The following is a 22271-nucleotide window of genomic DNA, read 5'->3' on the forward strand; positions in this document are numbered from 1 at the left end:
GTTTCATCTTGCTTTCACTTCAGATCATGCCTGTGAACGCTGACAGATTTCTCATCACAAGGCTGTATTAAGCTGCTTTTTAATTGCATTTTGTGGGACCCAAAGGCCAACAGGCAGAAGGGCATTTTATTTTTTCCAAGGAACATTATTTTTATTGTAGGAAAGGTTTTCATTAATCCTCAGCAAGCAGACAGCTTCCACGCAGCATGCTGGCTACAGGGATGGCTGGTCCAGAGGACCGGGGTGGTTTGAGCACTGTCTGCTGGAATACCGTGGGCTCGCAGTAACTCCTCTTTCAAGAGCAGATCACAGGCTTTGGCACTAAACTTGCATTAAATTGATACAATCTCTTTAATGTTATCTCTGGCTCTTTATCACAATTGTGTATGTGCAATTTTTTTTTTTTTTTTTTTTTTTTTTTATTAAGACTTGCTAGATCCTTACCACAGATATTTTACACATTGTTGGAGTGTCACTCAAAGATTTAACGGACATCAGCTGCTCTGGGAATATGTAATAGCTCCTTGCTATGGGGTAGGGCTGGATGCTGATGGTTTTCAGGCTCACCCCATTAAAGCTTCAAATGCAAAGCAAAGCTATGTGGAACAGAAAGCACGGTCCCTGCTAGACACCAAACTACAAGACAGGGAGCACGCTAGCGTGCCAGCTTGCGTCTAACAGCACAGCAGCACTCACCCAGAGCCAAGCTAACGCCTTATTATGCAAGCCATCTTGATGCCTGCCTCCTGCCCTTCACCTGCAGCTATCCTTGCTATTCAAGTCTTAGGACTCTCGTGCAGAGACCTACTGAGATAAACTGTGCCAAATCTGATCTGGGTTTCGTGGGCTGCAGAAATGAGACTTGCCAAATCCACTTTCCTTAGGAAAAGAAGGTGGGATTTGAAGAGAGCTTTTGAGACAAAAAAGCTTCATGCAAGTCCATTAACCTCCAGAACCAAGCCTCCACCCCCTCAATCATTAGAGTCTTTAACTTCACTACTTGTCCGTAAACAGAGCTATACAAATAATTGATTTTTAGTTCAACCAGGGGATGAAACTCTTAAAAAAAAAATTAAAAATCCTCATTCAACCTGAATTGAATTCAAAATGATTCACTTTTTCTTCCCAGGTCAATTATTCCCATTCAGTATAAGAGCCTTCCATCCCAGATGACGCATTTCAAACATTCAGGGAGAAAAACATGAAACAAGAGACTAAATTGGCAGGAGCCTTTTCTGCCCAAGATCTTGAGCTTCAGAGAGCTCTTCAAGGACGTACAGCAGTACATAGGGCAGGGGCCAAACTCCCAGGGACTAAGAGCAGATCTGTAAGCGCAGAGGTAGACACTCCCTGCAAAACTACAAGCAATGACGGATCCAAGCTGAGACAGCTGAGAACTACAACTGCTGAAAATTCCTCATCAACACTAATGGGCTTTAGTTACCTCCACCTCTGCTGAGAGGATAGCTCCTGTGCTCGAGAAACCAGGAAAAACTGAAAACCAACATGCAGCTGCTGTCAAATACATAACAGTTTCAGGAAGGGAAGTAAAACACCCTTTAAGGGCTATTTCATGCTTTACTTGGTCTCAGATGTCTCTGGGTTCCTCACACTGTGGGGTGCAGAAGGACAGGGCATGAATAACAATTAAACCTTCAAAGAAAGGTTAGTTTACATTACAGGGGGTTCACAGTCTTCCTCCCTGTGTGTGCAAACCATCCTGGCAGTGCTCAGAGACCGGGCACGAGGGCAAGCTTTGCTCAGGCTAAAAGCCCAGCTAAAGCTCTCAGCACTGCTGCGTGACCTCAGCCCTGGACTCAAGGCAGGGACTGCCAGCATGCTGCAGCTCCCCTTGACATGCCCCAAAGGGAAGATGCTCTGGGGCAGGCTGGAGTCTGTAAACCTTAAATAAATTCCTAGGCAAAGTCATCAGGTACAGAGAGAGTTAAGTGGTACAGACCTGGAGCATAAGAACCAGTGTAAGTTCACCTCCTGGCTGCCAGGGCAAGGGACCAGAGGGATATTTCAGTTTTCTGGAAGGGGAAAGTCAGAAAACTATGTATTCACACAGGAAAAGTAAGGAAACTCCACTCCGGGTTGGAAAGTTACACTAAGAGACATCAGCTCATTTGCAGAACTGGTTTTGCCTACTCTTTTGCTCTAGGCCCTTGAAAGGTCATCCCAAAAAACCCCAGAGAAGTCTCTTCTCTGAACAACTGTCCAGACTTCTTACAGCGAGCACCCAGAAACAACAGCCTCAATCTGCCAAGGGCAAGAGAGGACAAAAGTTTCTTCATTCCTTCTTTACCAACAGCCAGACAAGCCCACGGTGCCTAAAGGCTGACAGCATACATACAGGGCTAGTGACCTGCTATGGAGACTTTCTGAATAGTTTATCAGGTCAGGACCATGGCTTTTCACTTCCCCACCCGTGACTCCAGATGTATTTGAAATACTGAAGCTGCACCTTGCACAGGTGCCCCCAAATGGGATCATCCCAGGAGCCCTCTGACCTCCAGTGTGTGGCGGTGCCGGGAGAGGCAGCGGCAGGAGCCCCTGTGTCCTCACAAACCCCCGCAGCCACGACTGCACCAAGCAGCTTACGAAGTTGTAAAGCCCATCAGGCTGGGCTGCTGCCAAGCATTCATGGGAGAAGAAAGGGAAGCGTTCAATATAATCTGCATGAAAGTGCAGGAAGCCCTAAATCGTGTTAGTGTTATTAAGAAAGCTGGTTACATTACTCGGCAAACTGGCCCAATACAGTTTTGATAGACTTGTTACAAACATCTGATTGTCCCTGATTAGATTAGACAATAAACCCCCATCCTGGTGTGCGGGCATTGTTCGACTCCCTTCTGCAATCTGTAAATTAGAATTCCAGACCTGGGAGATTGGATTCAAATTGGATTACTGGAGCAGGTCCAGGGCAAGAACAATCATGAGGCAGGAGAAGATATACACACACACACACACACACAAATGAATAAATAAATAAATATATGAGGACAGTAAGTCTGGATCTGATTAGGAGCAAATTAAAAATAGAATTAAAACCAAAAGCCACCAACCAGCAATTAGCAAAGAAGTGGGAAAAGGAATGGATTTGTCACTATGAATTAACAAAGCACCGAGATCATACCTTTACATGTTTTGCACTTCAGTGTGTGCAAGATTGATGTTGGTCACGGTCCTTCCTCCACAAATACAAGAGCTCCTATCGGTGCCTGTGTGGCTGGAACGGGACGGCTGTGTACAGGGCAACGAAGCCCCACATCTCACCAAAATCAGAAGTTGCATCTGAGCTCACCTGAACTATCCCTTTTTTCTTCCCCATTTTTGGACATTGGTCTGGGACCCAGCAGGCCAGGGTGTGACCACTGGTTGCCTTCTGACATGACCAGAAGTCCCATAACAGGTAAAATCCAGGGGCTGTAGTGCACTGCATCAGGAAAATCCACCAGGGCCACGTGTGCAGCACTGCACGTGGCAGCCCAACCCAAACTCTGGATGCTCTGCAGCTCAGGAGAGACCTCTAGTTAAACACACCACCAACTTGGCCAATGAGTGCCTGGAAGAACTTGCTTCAGTCAGCTCAGCGAGATGGCAACAGGACCTTGCACTGCCAGCAGTGGAGGAGAAATCCAGTACGGCCTCAAGGCTGCTCCTCCTGAATACGGACACCCTTGCTGCCTGCCCTGAAGACCGCATGCCACCAAGACCAGGGGACAGCAACACCCCCAACAGTGAAGGAGGGCAGAGAAAGCCACTGTGCTGGCAGTGCCTATGTCCTACCAGCCCACTCTGTGACAGAGGTCAGCACCTCTGCCATTGAGAGAGGAGGGAACGGGGAGCGGGGGGATGCTCCGAACTGGGCTGAGAGATGTTTTGCTGCGTGCCAATTTTTGCAGCTCTTCAGACAAATGAAACCTTTTATTGTCTGTATCAGGGAGCAGAAGAGCTGATAAAGACTCCATTCACCACATACCTGCAAGGGAAATCTCAGGGCTATCAGAATTGTTAAAAGGATAAACCTGTCCAATTAAATCCCCTCTACACTCTTGATATATGCTTGTGCCAGATGTAAATGGAGCTTGGAAATAGTCCCAGCTGAGCAGTAATGCACTGAGCATTCAACTGGGACTAAAAGCACAGCCGGCCTGAGCTCCTACCTCCCGTGAAGCCCCTGCTGACCAGCTCTCACCCCCGAGAAGCCAGCTTGGTAAGGGCTTCATGGTAGCAGACCAAACTCCTGCCTTGCCCTCCATCAGAGGATCCTAAAGCATGGTCAAGTACTAACTGCACCATCAGAACAAGCATACAGGAAGTCGGATACAAAACTGAGAAATTTGGTTTAGGCAGTATAAATTCCCAAGCCTTACTCATCTCCAGATCAACCATCTTCACCAAATACCAAACCCCAGCTCTTCCAGTCACCTTCCCTTAGGATTGAAGGTAAAGGAAGATCAGAATGCCACAAACTCCTAGACTTGTGTTCACCCAGGCTTTGCAGCCACAGGAAACCCAGTTAGATATCCCTGAAGTATGCTTTCAAAACACAGAAAATCCCCAGAGTCTTGTCCTTTGTATTCAGTTTTCTGCCAGAAGAAAGTCTAATGTCAAGTCTATTTTTTCCTACTCTTGTTATAGGAAAATCTGAAAGTCTTCTGTGAAATGCATGGTCAACTCCTACACCTAGCTCCTGAACCTTAGCTGAAGGAACAGGAGCCCTGAACTCTCCTACCAAACCCCTCCTTTTCCCAAAATGGTTATTCCATGTTGGGGCTAAATACATAGCAACAAAAATTTGCAGTTAAATTCCACAACAACAGAATAAAGAAAACTCTTAACTACTGATAAGTGCTGTTAGTTCTCTCAACTCCAGTCACACGAGTTGCACCCAACGTACTACATATACATACATCTATGTAAAATACACATATATAACACACATTATAAATTCTCTAAGACATGAAATGCCACTTTGCTACACTTCTGCCCAACGTGTCATATTCGCTACTGCATGCAGCTGAGGTCCACTGGAAATATAACAAACTACACCTTAAGTCAAAAAAATGGTGTTGGTGATGTACAATATCCAAAACTAAAACAGCTCTTTGGAAAAAAATACCAGCCCAACCATGTCACCAGCATCCCATGGGGGCAATGTCAGAGACTGCAGATATTTGTGCCATGTTTTATGGATCAAAAGGCCTCTTTTTAGAGATAGGGGAAGACCACCAGCACAGACAGCAATCTTTAGGCCGGTCATGGTATATAAATAGATCACTTCAGGGCATAGCCCACTCAGTAAACTGTGGGATGTGCTGCTTGCAGGAGGCAAAGCAAATTGTCTGTGGTTAAATATGTGAAGGATGAAGTAGTCAGCATCCAAAAGCAGCCTTCACAAGAACTGTATAAAAAGTAGAAACAAGCCTAAAACATAGCCTAAGATCTAAAATTTCCTTCTCTCAGCCTCCTCCTCCATCAAATCACAACTCCTTTTCCTTAGTCTGTGGAGCTTCAGGAAAGGGTAGACTCCAAGGCATTGTTCATGCACTTCACCTAGTATTATAGAAGAATCAGATCTGAGGTGCCCATAGAACTGAAGGAGAAGGGGAAGCATCCTCCTAGATCCTCTACCGCAAGCAACGACCTCCTTTTGTTTCCCCGTCACCTTTTCACTGCAGTGATGCTTTTGCAGCAACAGAAAAATTTCCTGAGGTGCTGGGATTGTGCAGCAGAAATGATGCGGCCACCCCTCAAGCCACTTCCACCAACACTTTCTGAAGTCTTTCATCACCTTAGCAGCCCCCTTGCTGCCCTCTCACTTTGATCCATGGCTGTTTGGCATTGCTAGCACAGGTGAGGAAGTGGGGCTGGGCTGCTGAGATCTTGGTGGCCACAAGCAGCAGACATAGCTGGGGCATCCAGGGATGTGTCGTGGCAGGAAGGAGCAGCCTGAATCTGCTGGCAGAGCACAAAGCAGGAATGGCAAACATCACAGGGATGGGAAGAGGTGATGCCCTTGTGGTCTGGGTGCATGGAGAAGGCAAGGGGCTGCGTTTGATGGCAAGGGAGGCTCCTTCCAGAGCTTTTCATCTTTGCAGCTTTATTTTCTTTCTGTAGAGAACTGGCTCATCTTCACCAGCCTCACCAAACACTGCCACCGAGGCTGTAAAGGAAGAGAATTCCCTACAGGTGAATTGGGGAATCCTAGAAAGGTTACACAGAGAGAAGAAAAAGGAAGAGAGAAAAATGCCCCTTGGGTTTGGGAATCCAAAGCTGGCAGCTGCCCTGTGCCCATGCCCAGGTGGTGGCTTTGCCCTGACTTCTGCCCTCAGTGCTCCACCAGCAGCAAACTCCAACGGTTGGTCTCCTGAACAAGCTCACCAAAGAAGCCCTAGCCAGCAAGTACACATCTCTCTGGGAACATACAAGGGCAATGAAGGGTCCAAATGCACTGAAAGACTGAAAAGAAAGGAAATTTAAGTTTAAAAAGTGACAAAAGCATCTATTTGGCAAACAATCAACCTGCTGAATTTCAGTCTTAGATGATGTGGAGCCACAAACCAGCCAGCTGTGATTCCCAGCACGAGGCAAACACAACATGGATTTTGTAGTCATTTGGCAACCTCATTCCTTTCCACACCTGAAGGAAGATGACTTTCTTAGCCCTAACAAGGACAAGCTCATGAGCATGGACAAGAAGAGCCTCTTAAACTTCTTCCCAGTCAGGCACACACCTACTGTTTCCTCACACCTCACCTGTAGCAAGACCCCTGGAACTTCCCCACAATGCAATACGCTGGGTAAATTTAATGTAATCTCCTTCAGGAGTTACTCCATCCTAGCAATATCTTTTATTTCCATTTCAAAGGAGAGTAGCTGTATTTTTGAAATTGAAGACCATCTCTTTTACCTCCCCTCCTGCTAAAGCTTGGGAATAAAAGGCAGCTGCAACTAACTGCCCAAAGAAAACTGTGAGGGCAGGCTTGAAGCAATGAAATAATCATGGAGAAAGGACACCGGAGGATTCTGGAAAAAGAAATCAGTTAGTGCTGATGCAAATCCATGTCAAACAGAGGCTGCTGTGTGGGACACGGAGTAAAAGTCCCCCAAGACGACCCAGCTCTTCTCTACTGCCAACTGGAACAGCTGGGGACTGCAAAAAGACCTTCCTAGGAATTTTTCCGTCCCATGATGAGACTGTCGTCAGATATGATGTTCTGGAACAAAAAGGGAGGGACAGCATCCAAATAACCAGTGCCTTCTAGATGACTTATTTTGGGAAGCAATTACCCTCTGTCACACAGCCCTGGCTCCAGCACTCCTCTGAAATGCACATGGGAAATCAGTGTCCTGCTAGTGTCAGACCTGTGCCACAGCACTGCACCATGGCTGTCGGGGCCAGACATGAGTTTGGTTTCCTTGTGCTTGATTTTTGCTTCTTAGAAATGCAACACACAAGGTAAGAAATGATGTATTATTAATAAATGCTCTGCACACAGTTTAACTTTAATAAAGACACGTTAATATTTTCACTTAGAAACAGAGGAAAACAGGGTCTTTGATGACTGGACTGAATCACCACCTTAATCAGAACAGCCCTCTTGAACTGTGTGCCTACGTGTGCCCAAAGGCAAGCTAGCACCTTCCCACAAAGCCACACCAAAGCACAGGCAATATCCCTTCACTCTCCGTGAGTAAATGAGACAGGGATGCATCTTTTCAGTAGAGTGAGCACATGAGTGACATAGCAATTCATACATCAAGGAGAGGATCCATTTCTCCCTCCTCACCTGCCTTTGCTGATATACGGAGTCCCACCTGACTCAGATGCTGAAAAATATGTTTCAAGAAGTCATCATCACTCTCGTGAGTCATGAGAGAAGGGGAGGAAATGACTCCAGGAGAGATGATTCAACTAAAGGGATAGTTGAGACAGAAGAAAACACAGGCTGGAGATTAAAAGCAGCTGTGGGAGTCCCGCTGCTTCGAAGGAGCTTAGCTCAACATGGAAGAAATTCAGAAGACCCAATTTCTATTCCTCCCATAAACTTCCACATTTCCAGATTTTGTTGTCAGTACCACCAATCCAAGATGTCAAGAATTTACATGCAAGCTGGACGTAAGAGACTGCTCCGTCTGGTGACTGCACTCTGATGGAGTCCTCTTGAAAGGACTAATTCAGGTCAACAGAACATTGTTTCCACTACAATAAAACAGCACCAAGTGCTTGTTACCTAACCAGCACTGCCAGAATCACTCCTTTGTGTCAGGTCCAGCATCTGGCAATCCCTTAACAGTGCACCAACCAGTCCTGCCCAAAAACCCAACAAAAAATTGGAAGATGAACAAGGTTATTTGTACCACAGACACGGTCCAACCCTTGACTGAGAAAATGCACAAACTCTATACATCTGTAAGTCAGAGCAAAGGGTAAGAAAAAAAACCACAGTGACCAATCAGCTGAAATTCAAATGGAAACCACCCAGCACAGCGTTGCTGTGTAACTCAGTGTTATTACCCTGCCCATATACCACCACAGCCACATGTCCAGGTGTGTATCAAGTTTGCAACGAACTTCTATCAGCTGTGTCTTCCTCCAGCATCTATAGGTGATGCACATCTCTGGAACATTTAATAGATGATATATGCTCAAGCACGCACACAAAATGTACGAACATAGGGATGCAAACTCATGTTATGAAAAGAGCTGGTCTTCCTGGTCTTCACTTCCACAATCCCAAATGCAGTGCTGACAATGACCACCTATTTAGTTCAACTTCAGCTGCTTCCATTCAAGCTAAACCACTTTGTGAGAGTCCCAAATAGGATAATCTTTGCCTCCCAAATTCAAGAACTGAATACAGAACAATCTTCTTCACCCAAATCCCTACAGTTACCATCTTCATCAGTCACTGCAGACAACCACATACCATCCTGACATTCAGGCCAGCCCTTGGCCACCCTTGACACAGATCCTATTAGGTCTTGAGACTCCCCTGGCCTTCATGGGTGTCTTGTCATTACTTCTGTGTACTTTCTCTGAGCTGCTACTTCTTACCTAGCCATGGAGATAGGTCACTTCCAACCAGGAAGGGCTTAGTTACACCTCAGTTATTGCAACACCCCTTCCCTCACCATGGCACTGTTCCCTGTGCTCCCATTCCTGCCTGTGAGGTTGCAGGGTGATCAGGTCTTTTTGGCCCTAGGCTGACACAACAGCCCTGCTACCTGCTCTGAGCCTTCCCCTTGCCTATTGCCCTGCAGAAGCTCTTCCAGTTTATCAAGCTGCAAGCCATATCCAGTTGGCTATACTGCCAAATGCCCATTGCACAACTTCACTCTGCTCTCTACAGTTGGGTATTTGAGCAGACACTACAGCTCCTGAGAGTGAAGCTCTTACATGGCTCCCATACCCCTCTGCAGCAGAGAGGGTATCTCCATCTCTCCAGGAAGGAAATTACTTGTCTCCTCCCTGGTAGTAGAGAATGCTGTAGCAGAGCATGGCCCTGCTGCCGCCTCGTTACAGCCGCCACTGGGTTTTACTGAGCCGGCACCATGAGCAGGTCACCTTGCTCCACTACAGATAAAATGAATTCATTTTGAAAGGAATGTTACAAAATAGGATGATAGATTAGAAATGTATGCAGGCACTCACAAGGGCAACTCACACACGCAGTCAATCACAAGATTCAAGTACCAAGCACCAGCACAAACATTTCAGTGCATCTTCTCCTAAACAGGAAAAACCCCACTTGTCTGAAACACTTCCATGAGCTATGGCAGGGACACTGCAGTAACCTTTGCTCCTGCTCACCACACCCTCAGTTAAACAACTGGGTGAAATTTGCTGCCAGGCTTTTGCTGTCACTTGTGTTATTGTGGCAGCACCTTCAGGTGTTCACATGCTGGTGAGAGGAGATAAAAAGCAAGAAGATACCTTATAGTAGATCATCACACGATACGTCCTCCTCACCTCACGCTCCAGACATACTCCAGACACACAACCACACGACTTTGAAGCTGAGATTGTAACGCTATGCCAGCATCAACCCTCTCCTTTAAACCGAGCATATCCATCAAAGGATTGTCACACAGGCCCATCACCTTACCTTTAAAGCACGGACTTTCTTGGCCAAGAGGCTCTCAATGTCCCCTGCAACCTTCTCCACCAATTTCCTGGGCACGTTCTCCTTGACTTCAAACAGGTTTCTATTCTCATTGTAGATCTAAGAAGGGAAACAAGACAGACAGTCAATATTCGAGAGAAGTACAACAGTCTTCCCACAGAAAAGCTGATCCTCTAACACAGAAAAATTTTAGCAACGCGGATTAGGTAACAGTATAGGCTTCGGAAATGAGGGGAACAAGGGAAGAAATGTTTTGCAAGCAGGAAAAAAAAATGTGTTCAACCTGGTCTCCACACCACTGGCTTTACAGCTGCCTGCCTTCATGCTTGCAGGCTATGGGCATCCCCCCTCTTGCTCAAAAGCTGAGTTTCCCACCACACTGCCCACCGCCCCTGCCTCTGTCCAGCCAAACCAGCAGCTCAGGCAGAGCCACCACACTTCTTCCTGTGCTCTTCCTTGCCCAAAAGCACCCCTGAAGCCCACTGACCTGCTTGCATGCCCCTTGCCCAAGGTCACTTGCTGAATTTTGCAGGTGCAAGCCCAACTCCCTGTCAGCCCCCTGTGCCACCTTCATTAGGTGCAGTGCCTGGCAGCATCAGTGCAGGCAGGGCAGCCCCGACAAAGGCAGCAGTGGGGCTCAGGAACGAGAGCAAAGGGATCACAGAAAGTAGGATAAAACCTCATCTCTAAGCCAGCCATAGTAAAGTGGCACTGTCAGGAATCGAGGATTTATGCAACCAGTCCAGAACTTGGCCAGGCTGTGGTGGGGACAGTGGGGAGAGAGGCACAGATCTATATTGGGATTACCCTGAAGGCCAGATGCAACTACCTGGATTCGAATGTTTGCACCCAAAGTGTGCAGCTATGACCATGGGCCTGCTGTTCCAAGTCACATCACACAGCTGCAGAGGACGACGCCAGCACCAAGGGAAGTGTTATTGGCATCAGCACTGCCCCAGCATGAAGGGCTCAGTTCCACCACAAGACTTTGCAGACACCAACCCCTCAGTCACCTCCTTAGATCACTGACTTGTTAACTCAGCCTGGTAACTCAGGTACAACCAACACAGGGTAAAAGGGGAGAGCTTTTTACCATCATCTGAAATTACAGGGAAAAAAAAAATCCTCATGCCTTATCTTTTCTTAAGCTACACGATGAAAACCATACACAGCAAACAGGATTTTGCTTCTCTCTGAATTCTTGGGCTACTTGCAAATACCTGCAATTCCAGACATGAAGACATCCAGCAGTAGAAGACCCTCCAAGGAGAGCTGGACCTCCCCAAGGACGTAGCCAAGATCATGCTTAACTGCAATTTCCATGATAAGCACGTCTGTCACCTACTCTAGCTTTCATGATTCTTGGGAGCCAAATCATTGCTTCCCATGGGACAAAAATCCCTCTTTGCTGGAGCTTCATTAGAAGTGAAATACTCTGCCTGTAACTGCTGGTTTGTTGTGGATATGACCATTATGACAAAGGAAGAGAAACCATTTCTCATGAAACATCTGTCTGCCTCTGCCCAGGATCTCAGAGTGTCACCCAAACACACAGTAAACAACTGGCTTGCATAAGACAAGCACATAAGTCAGAAACCCCCACATTTTGCCCCATGCTGGCAGCACGAAGACAGGACTAAGGGGAGGCTTGGCTAGAGACCCCCACCAGGCTGATTCTACCACAACTGTTTCTCTTGGTAGAGCCAGCAAAAATAAAAGTACAGGCAGGTCCGTGCCCAGGATCTGGATGGCAGCACATCACACAGCTCAAGAACAAGATGAGACCCTCCTGATATGTTGGGAAGCTACTTACTCCACTCTTTTTCTTCTCCAGACAGTAATAAGTTGGAGCAAGAAGTGACTGTGCTCACTGAAAGGCAGCTGGCAACGAGTTCAAAAGCCTGAGCAGAGAGACCTCACCATCACCACCACAGCCTCCCCTTTCCTTTCATGGTGAAACAAAAGTGGTTTCTGAGGTTGCAGCCACAGGAGTACACTGGGAGACCAAGCAAAAGGCTGCTCCTTTGGCTTTGCATGGTCCCTCCAGACCTACAGGGTTAATCTTCAGGCTCCAACTTTGCTTTCTGCAGCTCTTGCTGGGGTCCCTGCTCTGCCCAAGCTCTTCCTTTCTTCCACTCCACTAGGAAATTCCTGACAGTACACCTCTCTGGCCAGCCTTGTGTCCACATACACTCCATCCTAGCTCTACTCCAGGTAGCTATTTTTTTCCCCCCAAAAAGCCCTAAAGGATTCAGGTAACCTGCCCCAGTTTCCAGGATGGTAACCCATCCCACCTCTATCAGTGACCTTGCACACAAAAGGCTCAGACCTGCTCATTTCTGAAGTAAACAGTATTTCTGTGAGGTTTTGTGGTTACTGACCTTGCAAGAGCACACAGCCCGTGAGCCAAGAACAGAGATGCAGCAAGCCAAACATCTGCAATCCTCATCCAGTTCTTCAGTCCCTAAGAAACATGTGGAGCATTGCTCCAGTGGGGTCCCAACAGCTCTGCTCTTGCAGGCTCCAGACCTGCTGGTCTTTGAGGAAGGGTAACTCAAGCATTAAGTTTTCAGCCAACCTGATTCCAAAAGCTTCACCCAAACTGTTTTGGTCCCCAAACCCCCCACACTCCACATCAATTCGGCAACTAATGTCTTATTATAGGTGATAGTTTTGTGAGTGCAGTGACTCCAAAGAGGATGCTTTAGTAAAAGAACACATTTTAGAGGCATCCTCAGACTCCAGCAGAAAATTTTTAGGCATTCACATTAGAGCTCCATCACACCCCAAGCTTTAGACCAAAAAGCACATATTGCCAACAGCAAAACATCCCGCACTGGAGAAAAATGTCCCACATCAGCACAGAAAGGGTTACAGTGAGGGAAGCTCAACACAAACCAATATTATTATCTCATACTCTTCCTTTTGGTAAGTAACAGCACAACAAAATAATGTGTTTGGAAGGTGTGCGCTACCTCCAACTGAGCAGTGGCAATTAGGAAAGCAAAGAGGAGCAATCTTCAAGGAGAAAGCTCTGGGTAAGGAGGGCGTCCTGACATTAGTATTTTCCTATTATGAAACAGAAAGTTGGCTCCTATTGGTTACAGACAGAAATGGTGCCTGTCCACAAGGGAGGAAAAAACAGAAAAAGAAACCAGGAGATGTTCCTCCAGCCCTCCCTGCAGCTGCAGAGCTCCGCAGTCTTCTTGGCTGAACAGTTCATCGGCGTTAATTAGAACAATCCAGCATGAATTAACAGTGACCATATGAGCACAAGAATGTACCAGACAGGCAGGGGAATGAATGGTAGTGCTCCAGGCAATTAAGATAGCTTCGCCCTCTCCATTGTAGCGTTTTGTTTTGTGTTGTTCAGAACTTGGCCAGGTTTTACTGATTTAAGGTGACATTTCCCATAGTGAGTTTTTCCTTGAGCTGAATTGAAGGGCAAATTTTCTGGCCAAAGACATCCCAAACATTCCTCAGCAATGGCAAAAGCCCTTAGTTTTGTCTAGATTAGAAAGTCATTCTCATTGAAATTCTCCTGTGATCCAGTGCTCTGGGACCTGGATTTGAAATTTCTAACAGCAGTGACCTCAGAGTCAAGAAACTGCTGCTTCTGATTCCACATAGGTACACTCCCACCCAGCCGTACCAGCACCCTGGGGGAGAAGGGGGTGCAGGTTGCATGCTCTTGGTGAACAGGGTTTTACTTTGCAGATCCCTTCATGAACACACCCCATCCCCTCACAGCCTGCAGATACCCCTGACAGGCAGGCAGGGCGAGTGGCTGGCAATTCAGGAACACAAGAGTGAAGCCCAGTCCTGCAACACTCCCGCCATGCTGAAGCAAGCTGTCATGCCCCTGCACTAGCCCTGCTCAGTGTGGTTGGCAAACCTGAAGTTACTGGACAGAAGAGGGGTGGCACAGAGCCCCCAGATTTCCTATGGAGATATTAGCCCTTGGGCAGCACAGAGGAGGAAGCTGTTGTATTCAGGGTATGGGGACTGAGATCACACTGTAAACTGCAAATATAAATGAAAAGTCTTGGAAGGCCTGAAGCTGGATGCAGTAGCCAGAAGATCCAGTGGAAAGAAGAGTCCAGCAGTGGATGCTGAGAGTGAACTAGTAAGTGTCAAGAGTGGGGAGAAATATTAACGTAGGCAAAAACAACAGAAAGTACTGAGCTGAGATTTAAAAAAAAAAAATTAAATGATGGTAGCAGGTGGAGGGGGGAAAAAATCAAACAGCTCAAGACAACCTGCAACATGAAATATTTAATCCCAAATACTTCTAAGCATACTGCAATCATAAACAGCTGAGAAGATGATCTAAACCAGCACAGAAGTGCTAAGTAGCCTTACTAAAAAGCAGAGCTGGTAACACAACCAATTGTCAATACACATGCACAGCAGCAACTGTATAACTAAAGAGGCAGATCTGATACTGCCTCAGAACATCCCTTCTCTAAATTCACATTTGCTTTGCTCCTAATGCACAACAAATGATGCTCATCTCTGCTATTAATTCCCTCTGTGCCTATATATCCAGGAAGCTGTCAGGGTTCAGAGAAAGCATTTGCCAGTCCCCAGTTCCCCATGAGTGCACCCAGCACCATGAAACTGGGCAGCCTGAGAAGGACAGAAAAGGGTGCAGAAACACTCCCACAGGTGCAGACATCACTGCTCGATGAGCTACCACAAGAGGACCCAGCACCTTTCCATGGGTCAAGGTACCTGATGATAAAACATGAAGGAAAATAACAAATTTTGGGGGAGCTCCCTGTATAGCACCATTAGCATGTGTGCCTTTGGGCACCACTATAAGGTAAAAAACGTCTCGTCAGCCCCAGCCTTGCTGTTTCCTGCAGGCACTGGCCTCCCCTGCGCAGCAGCCGCGCCAGTCTCCAGCCTCCTGGAGGACACTGATGGGAGGGCTGTGATGGTGGGGTACACATACAGTTCAAAACAGAGCCCTTCTCCTTCCCTCTCCCCCAGCTCCATTTCACATCCCCCAAGTAGCAGCCTTTCCCCAATATCAAGCTATCAGGGGAGCAGCACCCTGCTGTGCTTGCACAGCATCATCTCCATGCCACGACTCCCCTGCCACCCTACTTGAAAACAGCAACAAACAAAAAGCTGAACCCTAACTGGCAGCTGGTGACCCCAGCAGCTCCCAGCCCCACTGGGCCAGGATACAGTCCATAGCCACAGCTCACACCCCAGTGGGGGTTTGCTCGGGGCCAAGCCCTGCAGCTCTGCAGCCCCGCCAGGAGAGGCTGTAGCACTCCAGCTCTGCTGCAAAGGCGTCTGGTCTGGGTAACAGTCATTTTACAGAAATTATTCCCCCCCCCCATATGAATCCAATACACCTGGCTTGGACAGCTGCAGTCCAAACACCAGCGTTTAATCACAGCGCAAACCTGGCATGTTTGTAAAAGAGCAAAGCACTACGTGCAGCAACGGAGCCGGCTGCCTTTCTGCTCCCAGAGCATCACACCTCAAAGCAGGAGTGCTCCAGGTGAGGGAGGCCAAAGAGCAAACTGCACCTATACAGGCATGACAGCCATGCACACCTCACATAACCCACTGTGCCCCAGAGATGGGACTGTGCCATGTCATGTCCTACAAAAGCCATATACCAGGAAAATAAAAGGTTTTTCCCACTTGGCATTATTATTAGGCAGGAAAGACCTCTGTTCAGGGGCATACTTCAAACTCCTGCTGCCAGACCCATGCTGATCAGCTTCATACAGTGACCCAGATACGGTCTCTGCAAAGGGAATTAGTTGGTACAACAAATATCGCAGCAGGACACCTGCCCTTAGAGGCACTGCTTGCTCAGACGCCAGTCTAGTGCTTCTCCTGAGTTTCAGGACCTGTTGATCTCCACCAGACAAGCAGCAGTCTGGCCTGTTTTGAGTCTCACGTCACCTACACAGGGTCCTGCCATTTCGCCATGGCTCAGGGTATCATTGAAGAAGAATGGGGGAACCCCTGAGCAGGCTTGCTCATGCCTTGGGTACACAGAGCAGACCCCTCTGACTATGAGGGAGCCTAGAGAAGAATTGCCCAGTAACATAAATGACCAGCAAGAGCACCGTGAGATGGTCCAGGCTGAGCAAGGAGCCCTGTGGCTGGGTAACAGGAGGAAAATGAATGCAAAACCCCAGAGATCCTGCTGGAAGATGCAGACGGCTCAGGGCCACAGGCAGAGAGCAGAGACAGCACGATTCCTATCTCACCCCTCATCCCAGCTGCACCTACTGTTGTTAAATTTCATCGTCTGGTGCTTATAGTTCTCCCAACGATGGTAATCATCGTGGTGTCTGTATTACATTAGGAGGATGTCAGCCTCGGCGCAGTGTCAGGGATAATCAAGCAGGCAGTGATAAGAGCGATACTGGCCTCGCTGACAGCCTGCCAGGACAACCGGTGCTGCCTGTACCACGTTGTACTAAGCACATCACACACCACTTCAGGGACAAGGGGGACGGGACCGGCAGAGGGGCAGGGATGGCCTCCTGGTGAAGCAGCCATCGGTCAGGAAGGTGCTAGATCCCCATCTACTCTGTCGAGGAGTCAGGAGGGTGTAAGGCAAAGGGAAGCAGCTGCAGGCGAGCAGTGGTGCTGCAAGGGCTTTGCAAATCTACCCCACAGCAGCTCCCAGAGCCGGTACCATGGATGCCACCAGCCCCGAGGATGCAGCTCCGTGAGCATGGCCCTGGGCCAGGTGCCCACCGTACTGTCCCTCGGAGCAGCGTGGGCAGCCAGCTCCCACGGGGCCTGGCCTGCCCCTTGGCACCACCTCTGCCTGGTCCGCAGCGAGAGCCGCTGCTCCTGCAGCGGGCAGACGTGCTTGCGCACGCACAGGAGGCAAACAGCTTGACATTTACTAACCCCAGCTCCCTCTCTCCTCACGCCGTGCCACTTCCCTGCTGTGTTCCTTCCTTCCACCTACCTAATAAAAAGCAAGCACCCTCCCGAGCAGCTCTTCACAGCTCTGCTGCAGAAGCAGGACAGGGAAATGTGTAGTTGAGCTGCCCCTAAGGGACGGTCAGTTATAATTGAAGCAAACAAACCACAGAACTAAGGTCTCCTTCCTTCACTAAAGGGTCCGCTACAAGACAGCAGTACCACAGAGGTCTTCGGGGATGAGCAGGAAGGCTTCCCACTCCACCAGGGATGTGGTGGCAGCTGCTTCAGTGCTCCCTGTCCTGCCCTGTCTGGCACCAGCACCCATGTGTCCCATCCTCTGCACCATTGGCTGGACTCACTCAACCCAGGATCATGAGCCGCTACGGCTGAGCCTTCAGACCTGAGTGTGCTGCGCATAATTTAGCAACTAGACAGGGATAAAGCACAGTTAGCCTGGATTATAGAAAACCTCTCCTGGCCTGGAAAGCTGCTTTTAGTCTTCAGCAGCCCAAACCCTTGTACAGGGAGCTCTCAGAGCAACAGACTTGCTTGGGTGTCTGCAGAGACTGAATCTTCTGTACCACACAACTTCAAACTCAGCCTTCTTTCAGATAAAGTGCTATAAAAATAAATCATCACATAGTTGAAAACGTAAGGTCTCAACCAGGGTGGAGCTCTGCCCCAGCACTCTGCACACTCACAGCTGCCTGGATGGCATGGGTCTTGCTGCCAGGTCAGGGCACAAATCCACCAGAGCCTGCTCTGCTGATACAGGAGAGGGAGAGAACAGCTACAGCATCTCTGACAAATGCATTTAGAGATCACGTGTTCTCTAAAAATATACACTTGTACAGTAAAACAGAAACAAAACAAAAAACCCAACCTAATCCTTGACTCTAGCTGCTCTCTTGGTTATATGGGACATAACAACAAAACCTTTAATAAGGAAAAATGGGTAGCTCAACTGCTTTCCTTCAGGCCATATGCAGAAGAGTTTAACCAGTTTGATTATGTCTACACAGAACAGCTGTACTACAGATCAGCCGCATTAAAATTCCACCTAGAATACCCTAGGAGGTATTACACCTAGAATACCCTAGGTGCATCCTAGGAGGGATGCTGTCACAGATAAAGATGTACTATTCTGCTATATTTCAGCTTTATACTATTTCTATCACAATCAGTGCCTCTGCACTATGGATTGTACTAGGTTTACCCCATTGTCCCCAAGAGAATGAAATTACCTTGTACCAAAGCAAGAGATAGGTCAGATCAAAAGCTGCAGTGATACAGTGGTGCAAATCCTTCCAGAAATACATGCTTGATTTATACTAGTTCAACAGAACTCTATTTCCCATAGGTTTACCTATAAGCAAGGATTAAAATCAGTTTTGGAATGGATCGTCAGTTTAAACAAAAGAGATTAAAGTGCCCTCTGAGGCAGATAGGCACATGCTCTGCTAAAGCACCACGCTGGACCACCAGGACAAGCTCAGGAGTTGGGTGGAAGGGAACACCAAAGGAGGATTCAGAGGAAGGGAACAGAGCAGAAAGCCCAGGGAGGGAGGAAGAGTCTGTGCTGGGACTGATGGTTTCAGAGGGCATGCAGATGAGATGGATGGGAGAAGATTGTAAAGATGGTTAGGGAAAGATAAAGCAAGAAACCTCTGATTCTCAGATCAACTCTGTACTCTGTGTGGCTGCAGCTCTATCTTTCCCTCAGTTGCTGGACTGCTTAAAACTTTGTTTTCCTTTATTGTGCTGCTTCTTTTCCAAGGCTAAATGTTTAGGACACTGAAATTACAAAAGCTAATACAGACCTGGAACAGGATCTCATTGGACTCAGTTTCCCTAGCAGGGATGAGCAAGGGACCACTGCTGCTATGAGAGAAAGTGGAAAGCGTTTCGCCCAGCCTCTTTGGCCAAAGCACTCCAACACTGGCGGTGCCTGGGGCAGGGATGCTGCAGCTGGGCAGAGGCTACTCCCTGGTTCCTGCAACCATACCCCAGACACACACAGCTTGCTCTGCAGTGAGAGATGCAAGACTCTTGGATCCTTAGAGACTTGACTTTAAATAAATAACCAGGCCTCTTTCCCAAAACAGCTTTATCTTCTGTGCCAGAAAAGCTGCTTCTTCTTGTAGGAAGGGCTGAGGGAAAAGGCTGTGCAGCCTCTAACACTAAAGCTCCCAGACATATTTTGCAGTCTTTCCTTCTGACTGTGCAAGAAAAAAGTAACAACTACCTTGCACTGCTTTTATTCTTATTGATAGCTACCACTGGCCAAATTCAGCGCTCAGCTGCAGTGATGCAAATTTGGGATAACTCCACTGACATGGAATTAAACTAAATCTCTTATTAGAGCTAGAGCGATTGAAATCTAGGCCAGCATAAGTCAGCACTGTCAACAGTTACCCCTACAGTTTTCTGCAGAGTAATGATCTATTTTAAAGAAATGGAACTTTTAGAAACAGCAACTTTGCAATTCTCTTTATTTACCTTCTGATGTAGGTTTTGGGGCTTTCTCTAATCTTGAGGGATTCATGTTTACAAGCTTTTCTACCTAATCTCAAGCACTGCAAGCATTTTTGTAGATGCACAGGCTTGCTGGAGGCAAGGCTGGAAGAGACCTACTTGTCCAACCCATCCCTCTGGCTCATGCAGGACCCATCTAACCTGCGCTGTTCAAAAACCCTGCTCTTACCCACTGGTGATGGAGAGCCCAGGCCTGCCTGGCTGATGTCCTCCAGTGTTTTCCCAGCCAGCTTGTTAGAATGTTGTTACTTATGTTTAATATAAAGTACTCTCTGTTGTGGCATAGGCTCATAAATCTTTGCCTGGTCCTCAGAGGATATGGAGAAGAGATTTGTAAGACAGCTTTCTTCCACGCATTTCCAGACTCATCCTTTCTCCTGCCAGTGCTTCCTACTCCCTAAGCCAGGGGGGTCTAGAAACTGAGACTTTAACAAAAATACACCACATACCTGGAGATTTTAACAAAGAGGTGACCCTCTGCAAGTCCTATCAGCTGAGGTTTCCAACTTAGTCCCACCGCCAAAGCTTCACCAGCCAGACTTGAGCAGCAGCACCAAACCCTCCAGCTGGGAAACCCCATCTCAGTTTGTTTTCATCAGTCTTGGAGGGGTACAGGGGTAGGACAGATATGCACCCACATAGATCCCACAGGATGTCTTTTCTGAAAGCAATCTCCAGAGATCCGACATCTGAATGGCAAGACTCCACTAAAAGATTTGGAAACCACTGCAGTATCACGGAGAATAGGATCTCATCAATTCACGTAGTCCCAGCCTGCTCAGACACCCCCAACAAAAGGTAGTATCATGGATGTGTCATTTCTAGCATAACTATCACAGCTATGTCATTAAGAACAGGTCAGAGGAACATATTAGGAAAGACAACCAGTGACAGAGATTCCTGTGCTTCACAAGACAAAATGCTCCAGTACTTCACAATCCTACTTGAAAACTTTTTATGATGCCTAAACTGAAATCTCTTGCTGCAATTTAAAACCACATTCTTGGTGGACAGACGCAGAATTAATGAAGAACAGGCACTTCTGCCTCGTGCTACTGTGCCCTGTTACATATCTGAATATTTGTCCTACTTTAGTTTCTACTCTTATAGGCTAAGAAACCTCAAATTCAATTGTTCTCTCCCCACAAGTTAATAATTTTCATATCCAAGTGTCTTGGGTTCAAGCTAAAATTAAGGTTACAATTAGGAAATGCCATTGGTAGAGTCTTCACCAGGGTGCTATTCAAAATAGTCCTCAAAATATCCAGGCATTAGTCAAAGCTGGGTACTTTTGATCGGATGCCCAAAACCAAAAGCTGGCAGAAACAAAAATACAGATCAGGAGTGAGCTGGAGGGAAAAAAAACAGACCTCAAGTCTTGTGCATGACAAGACACACATTTTTTGATGGAAGGACAGAGAGACAGTACAAGAGTGCTCAAACAGGAATTGAAAGACCAGATTTGAGGAATTCTGAGATCCTTGCTCCTGATTTGATTGCTGACGAGAGCAGGGCAGCAAGCAGCTGCAGCCCGCCAAGGAACAACAGAGCAGGAGGTAAGGATCAGTAGCGATGTGCAACGGCAAAACTGCAGCAATGGGGGGCTTCAACGGCGTCCATCTGTGCTGTGTCCCACCCTTTGTTATTCCTCCACCTTCCTCATCTTCACAACCTTCAAAATATGTGATTATGCCAATGAAAAACTGCAGTCATCAGTCAGATGTGCCTGCTAAACCCAGCCTGCTGCTGCAGACCCCCACTCCAGGCTATTTCTGCACAGGATTTGCTAGCGCGCAGCCTCCCAGCACCATGCAGGTGCAGCCGTCACATCCCAGCCCTGACAGCCTGCTGAGGAGCCCTTCAAATTAAAGAGAAAATACAGTGGGGACCTCTTAGCAGAGCAGTAAATCACCCGCCCCCCTGCACCAGCCTTCTTCTCAATCAGCCGCTCATTTAGCTGTGGCTGTGACAAACAAGCAAGGCACAGGGCTGCCCATTGTCACCATGGGAAGGACCAGACACAGACTCCTCCTTGGTGGGGGGCAGAGGGTAAGTGCCCTCTGGATCCACCCTTCACAGACCCTGCGAGGTTTGTGACACATGGGCTTGCCACACCATCTCCTGCCAACGGAGTGCCCTCCCTCCCAAAGCAGCCACTGCTTGCTTGATCAGCATTTTGGGGGTTTAATGATGGTAAATTCTCCTTAATCAGCCCTGAATGGTGCAGCAGTGACTCACAGGCTCTCCCACCCTATCCCTGGTATCAGCCAGAGCAGGTCAGCTTCAGCTCTTGGAAGGGTAGTCCTCAAAATGGGAGGAGGACCAGGGCAAAGGAAAACGCTCACCCTTTGCTATAAATAGGTGATCCATATGACTAGTGTGGGTGACTGACTTACTAGATGTGTTACAGGCTTGGGACAGAGAATGAAGGGTAGCCTCTTTCTTTCCCAGGCAGAGCCAGACATGCAGGCTTTGCAGAAGCAGGTGTATATGGGCTGTGAGTTTCTGTCCTCCATCTGGCTGAAGAGGAGGCAGCAGGATGATCTGCAATCCCAGCATCACTTCTAGTGGCCAACAAACTCTGCTCATATACACTGCTACAATCGTAGGAGGGCTGTCCCAGAGCTGGGGAAGAACTTGGTCCACAGGTCTCCATCATTCCCCGGGATTAGCAGGGTGCAGAGA

General features: G+C 47.7%; 1 protein-coding gene across 2 annotated transcripts in view; it reads right to left on the reverse strand.

Moving 5' to 3' along the window:
• The window catches only part of CACNA2D2 (calcium voltage-gated channel auxiliary subunit alpha2delta 2), a 201260-nt gene that overhangs the window by 128871 nt on the left and 50118 nt on the right, over positions 1-22271 (reverse strand). For both annotated transcript variants that reach the window (XM_026857143.1, XM_026857141.1), the window contains exon 2: positions 10119-10235. In XM_026857143.1, coding sequence (XP_026712944.1) covers positions 10119-10235 — 117 coding nt within the window. The remainder of the gene's footprint in view (positions 1-10118; positions 10236-22271) is intronic.

The sequence above is a fragment of the Athene cunicularia genome, assembly GCF_003259725.1.
Source record: "Athene cunicularia isolate RWA chromosome 12 unlocalized genomic scaffold, athCun1 chr12_part1, whole genome shotgun sequence".
Taxonomy (NCBI): Eukaryota; Metazoa; Chordata; class Aves; order Strigiformes; family Strigidae; genus Athene; species Athene cunicularia.